General features: G+C 48.9%; 1 protein-coding gene across 1 annotated transcript in view; it reads right to left on the bottom strand.

The window, feature by feature from the left end:
* Positions 1-4,901, bottom strand: part of lamtor4 (late endosomal/lysosomal adaptor, MAPK and MTOR activator 4) — a 10,083-nt gene extending 5,182 nt beyond the window's left edge. Inside the window, exon 1 of the mRNA XM_043683485.1 lies at positions 4,820-4,901. Coding sequence (XP_043539420.1) covers positions 4,820-4,822 — 3 coding nt within the window. The 5' untranslated portion in view covers positions 4,823-4,901. The remainder of the gene's footprint in view (positions 1-4,819) is intronic.
* Between the last annotated feature and the right edge of the window lie 1,527 nt (positions 4,902-6,428).

A 6,428-nucleotide genomic window follows, 5' to 3' on the forward strand; every position in this document is an offset into this window, starting at 1 on the left:
GTGTGTGGGGGGTTGGGGGCGGGGGGGGGAGGGGAGACACCGCGGTGTAGGTCCCAGCGACACTGAAGGAGCGGCTGATATATTTCCACTTCAGGATGGCGAGGGGAGTGTGCCCTTGTCCCTCTAGGTGTTAGTGACTGTTGGAGCTCTTTCAAAATCATTTGAATTTAAAACAACGTAAATCAAAAGGGTGTCAGCCCGTGCAAGGGACCAAAAATCAAACTTTAAACCAACAACATGGAGGTTAAAGTGTCATTTTGATAATGCCCAGAAGCCCCTCCGGTGCCCACACACGTGCCCCAAACACTGCACACTCCCTCCCAAAGTCTCCCAGGCACAGACCCCAACAGTGAACAAGGGAGCAGACCAGCAGTCAGGCCAAACTGTCCTGTCAACCTCCCACTGTCCAAGGTCCTGCTTAACACCCAGACAGAGAGCAGACCCGTGACCAGCTCTGGCGGCTGGCCTGCCCTCCTGCTCGCTCTCCATCTCCCGCATTCACCCAGATTCCCACCCCGACCTTTCCCAAAGACAAACAGCTGAAACAGAGAAGCTCTCATTCCCCTCCCTGACACCCGAACCAACCATAACGTACAGACCCTTTACTATCTTAGATCATTCCAGTGCAGTACAAGCCCCTCAGCCCTCTATGCTGTGCTGACCTGTGGAACCAATCTGAAGCCCATCTAACCTACACTATTCCATTCTTGTTCATATATTTATCCAATGACCATTTAAACACCCTTCAAGTTGGTGAGTCTATGACAATTGCAGGCAGTGCATCCCATACCCCCTTCTACTCTGAGTAAAGAAACTACCCCTGACATCTGTCCTTTATCTATCACACCTCAATTTAAAGTTATGTCCCCATACTTGGAAAAAGGCTCTCCCTTGTCCACCCTCTCTAACCCTCTGATTATCTTGTATGTCTCTATTAAGTCACCTCTCAATCTTCTTCTCTCTAACGAAAACAGCCTCAAGTCCCTCAGCCTTTCCTCGTAAGACCTTCCCTCCATACCAGGCAACATCCTAGTAAATCTCCTCTGCGCCCTTTCCAAAGCTTCCACACCCTTCCTATAATGCGGTGATCAGAACTGTACACAATACTCCAAGTGCAGCCGCACCAGAGTTTTGTACAGCTGCAGCATAACATCATGGCTCCGAAACTCAATTCTTCTACCAATAAAAGCGAACATACCGTATACCTTCTTAACAACCCTATCAACCCGGTGGCAACTTTTAGGGATCTACCTGGACACCAAGATCTCTCTGCTCATCTACACTACCAAGAATCTTACCATTAGCCCAGTACTCTGCATTCCGGTTACTCCGACCAAAGTGAATCACCTCACACTTTTCCGCATTAAACTCCATTTGCCACCTCTCAGCCCAGCTCTGTAGCTTATTTATGTTCCTCTGGAACCTGCAAAATTCTCCAGCACTATTCACAACTCCACCGATCTTAGTGTCGTCTGCAAATTTAATAATCCATCCTTCTACCCCCTCATCCAGGTCATTTAGTAACTGAACTCCAGGATGAACATTTCCCATCAACCTGTCATCTTTCAGCTAACCAATTTCTGATCCAAACCACTAAATCACACTCAATCCCATGCCTCCGTATTTTGTGCAGTAGCCTCCTGTGGGGAACCTTATCATACGCCTTACTGAAATCTATATACACCACATCAACCGGGTTACCCTCATCCACCTGTTTGGCTACCTTCTCAAAGAACTCAATGAGGTTTGTGAGGCTCAACCTACCCTTCACAAAACCGTGTTGACTATCCCTAATCAACTTATTCCTCTCTAAATGATTATAAATCCTATCTTTTCCAACACTTTACCCACAACCGAAGTAAGGCTCACTGGTCTATAATTCACTGGTCTATAATTACCAGGGTTGTGTCTACTCCCCTTCTTGAACAAGGGAACCACATTTTCTATCCTCCAGTCTTCTGGCACTACTCCTGTAGACAATGACGACATAAAGATCAAAGCCAAAGGCTCTGCAATCTCCTCCCTGGCTTCTCAGAGAATCCTCGGATAAATCCCATCCGGCCCAGGGGACTTATCTATTTTCACACTTTCCAGAATTGCTAACACCTCCTCCTTATGCACCTCAATCCCATCTAGTCTAGTCGCCTGTTTCGCAGCATTCTCCTCTACCACATTGGCTTTTTCCAATGTGAATAATAATGAAAAGGATTCATTTAGCGCTTCCCCTATCTCCTCTGACTCCATGCACAACTTCCCACTACGATCTTTGTTTGGCCCGAATCTTACTTTAATGATTTTTTTTATTCCTGACATACCTATAGAAAGCTTTAGGGTTTTCCTTGATCCTATCTGCCAATGACTTCTCACGTCCCCTCCTGGCTCTTCTTAGCTCTCTCTTTAGGTCTTTCCTGGCTAACTTGCAACTCTCAATCGCCCTAACTGAGCCATCACATCTCATCCTAACATAAACCTTCTTCCTCTTGACAAGGCATTCAACTTCCTTCGTAAACCACAGCTCCCTTGCTTGACCACTTCCTCCCTGCCTGACAGATACATCCTTATCGAGGACACCCAATAGCTGTTCCTTAAATAAGCTCCACTTGTAATTCTGTCCATCCCCTGCAGTTTCCTTCCCCATCCTATGCATCCGAAATCTTGCCTAATTGCCTTTCCCCCAGTTATAACACTTGCTCTGTGGTATATACCTATCCCTTTCCATCTCTGAACTAAACGTAACCGAACTGTGCTCATGATCACCAAAGTGCTCACCTATCTCCAAATCTAACACCTGGTCGGATACATTACTCAGTACCAAATCCAATATGGCATCGCCCCTGGTCAGTCTGTCTACATACTGTATCAGAAAACCCTCCTGCACACGTTGGACAAAAACTGACCCGTTTAAAGTATTTGAGCTATAATATTTCCAGTCGAGAGTGTAGTGTTGAAAAAACACAGCAGGTCAGGCAGCATTCGAGGAGCTGGAGAATCGACGTTTTGGACATAAGCCCTTTATCAGAAAGGGCTCTCTTGCTCCTATCCAGAATCATCTTTGCTATCCTTTCCTCTACATCTCTGGAACTATTTGGAGGCCTATAGAAAACTCCCAACAGGGTGACCTCTCCTTTCCTGTTTCTAATCTCAGCCCATACTGCCTCAGTAGACGAGTCCTCAAATGCCCTTTCTGCCACCGTAATACTGTCCTTGACTAACAATGCCACACCTCCCCCATTTTACCATTTTCTCTGTTCTTACTGAAACATCTAAATCCAGGAATCTGCAACAACTATTCCTGTCCCTGCTCTACCCATGTCTCTGAAATGGCCACAACATCAAAGTCCCAGGTACCAACCCATGCTGCAAGTTCACCCACCTTATTCCAGCTGCTCCTGGTGTTGAAGTAGACACACTTCAAATCAACTTCTTGCTTGCCGGTGCCTTCTTGCAACCTTGAAACCTCAGTTCTAACCTCACTACGCTCAATGTCCTGTCTACTCAAACAACAATTTCGGTTCTCATCCCCCCCCCACAGAATTAGTTTAAACCCACCCAAGCAGCATTAGCAAATTTATCCCACCCAGGATGTCGGTACCCCTCTGGTCCAGGTGAAGACCGTCCTGTTTGTAGAGGTCCCACCTACCCCAGAAAGAACCAGCAATTAAAATCCAATTTCTTCCAGCCAGTTCAGAGGGTGGGGAATCCTTGGAACGGTCTCCCCAAGAATGCTGTGGAGGCTTAACCACCAAGTGTGTTCAACAAATTTCTAGACGTTGAAGATTTCAAGGTATAACATGCACAGCTTTGGTCTCCTTACTTGAGAAAGGATGTACTGACACTGGGGGGGGGGGGGGAGTTCACTAGGTCGATTCCAGAATGGAGAAGGTTGGCATTTGAGGAGGTATTGAGTAGACTGGGACTATACTCATTGAAACTTAGCAGAGTGAGGGGAGAATCTTATAGAAACATATAAAGTTATTGCATGAAGAGAAGAGAGAAACAGGTGGGGCAGGCCATTCGGCCCTTCAAGCCTGGATTCCTGAAGCAAGATGGCAACGGATATGGACAGCTTCCAAGTGCAGATCTAAGTTTCCTATTTCCTACAATCGTTCAACACTCTAAAAACTTAATAGCATACTTTTAAAAATTACTAATAACTCTTGTTTTATCCATCATTTGCCTGTACCTGTGTTTTTTGTTTTTGCCGCTGTTTACTTGTTATTTACTTATGTATGCTACTTAACTCTGTGATCTGCCTGTAATTGCTCGCAAGACAAAGCTTTTCCCTGTGCCTGGGTACACATGACAATAAATTCAATTCAATTCAATTTGGTGCCAGGAATGCCCCCTTTTCCACAGGAATCTCCAAGGCAGGACCCAGCTCCAGATCTGGATTGGAGATATCCTTTTTTTTTTCAGATGCCTCCCTCCCCTTGCAAAGGATTGACACCCCCCACCCCCCACTCAAAATCCCCAAAGCAACAGCAGATTGGTGCAAGCTAATGTTAGCTAGAATCAGTGCATTTAGCGCAATGCAAACGATTCGAGGTGGTGCAAATAAATAATTGCAATGTTTGGGTTAAGCCCACTCGGGTTTTTGTTTTGGCCAGAACCTGTTCCAACTTTAAACAAGGAATGGCCAATGGCCGTGACCTATGACCTCCCAGGGTTGGCCAACCCCGGGAAAAGGGGGAAGAGGAGGTTAACGGCTTTCGGAAAGCGGCTCCCCCGCCTTGCCCCCGGACAAGGTGGACACCCCGAGTCGGGTCAGGGTGGGTTTCTTACCCCTACCCCCCCCCCCCACAGCCCGGCTCGTACTCACCATCAGCACGGAGCCCAGACACCACTTCAGCTTCCGCCCATCCGTCGCCCACGGCCCGCGTCACATGACACTCGCATCCCGCCCGCCGCCGCGTTCTGATTCGCTCGACCCGAGCGTCGCCGGTTTCCAATTGGTCCGACGATCCGTCCGTCAAGCCCCGCCATTGGGGGGCCGGGCCCAGTCTGAACGCGACGATTGGACAGAAATCGGTGCGCCATTTAGTTCTGATTGGTCTGAATGATCGTCCATCATCACGCATTTGGCACCCGCCTCACGCCACATGGCTTCGGGTCCACCCCCTTCTTCAAAGGCGATTGGATACTACCTAGCGACTCTACCTCCTGTTTGATCAATACAGCCGTCCATCATCCGTCAAACGACTCCCGCCCCTTACGTCACTGGTGGTCGTACGATTGGGCACACCTCTACCTTTCTATTGGTTCTGGGAGCTGGCAATCAGTTCACCGCGCAGCACCATGCCCCTTTTGTGTATCACATGACTTTCAGTCCCGAACGTCCACTGATTGGATGATACTTGTCCCTCTTCCCGCCCATCGATCGCGCGCGCCGATCACTCACCGATCGAGGCCCCGCCCTCCTGCTCACCAACCGTCGGTCTCGCCCCCACCTTCCTCCCAGCCGATTGGCGGGAAGGGCGCACCTGGCATCCGATTGGTCGAAGTGGATGTCACCCCGCCTGCGTCGTTCACCGATTGGCCGATGCCAATGGACACGCTACACTCCGGTTGGACCGTCTCGCCGTCAATCATCCCGCCCCCCTCTCGCGTGGAGACTGTCCGCTTGATGTGGAAAGGGAGGATTCCTCAGTCTCTCACATAACACCACCCTTACGTATTTATTTTTGGCGATAAGTTTTGTTTTTACGAAGTCAGATCGTTTAATACTTTAAATTCCTCTTTCCTGAAAAGACAACGATCACGCTCAATACTTTAGAAAAGTTTGCCAACCGACTCCTCCCCAGCGATGTAAGTATATATGAGGATTCCATTTACCAGAGAGATCCGTTGAGGATCTCAGTGTCAGGGGAATAAAGAAAGCTCGTCTTTTGCTCCTAGTTCGTGTGTCCGTGTACGGAAGTATGAACTTTCACACCTCTTCCCATGCGCACCCCTGTAGGGCGGAATGGTCGCGCCCCTTCTCCGTAGAAGCTCAGCTGGGCTGCACCATCTTGCCCCGTGCGACGGGGGATGCCCGCGTGTTCCTGGCGATGTGTGTGTGAAGCTGTCCCTCGATCCCCCTAAAAGAGAGTGGTAGAGCCCACTGTACGTGCGAGGGCCATTGGCAGTAAATGGGACTGGACCACCTGCCGTGGGGAGGGCGGGGGAGAGGGGATGAGATGGATGATGATGATGATGATGATGTGGCTGATGTCCAAGAAAGGGTGCCCATTGTTAGACCTGGACCTTGGGAAGGAGCTGAGCTGCACCAAACCGAATCAGGTACCAGTAGGGAAACGTTTAAGGGACAATCCACAGAGAGAACTATCAACTGGATAGTTCCCATAGAAGACCTAAATTACCCACATGTAGTCATTGAATCCCTGATTTGGACTTTCTCACACTCACAACCCCCCCATTCCCCCCCCCCC

Source organism: Chiloscyllium plagiosum, chromosome 48, assembly GCF_004010195.1.
Source record: "Chiloscyllium plagiosum isolate BGI_BamShark_2017 chromosome 48, ASM401019v2, whole genome shotgun sequence".
In the NCBI taxonomy this organism is placed as follows: domain Eukaryota; kingdom Metazoa; phylum Chordata; class Chondrichthyes; order Orectolobiformes; family Hemiscylliidae; genus Chiloscyllium; species Chiloscyllium plagiosum.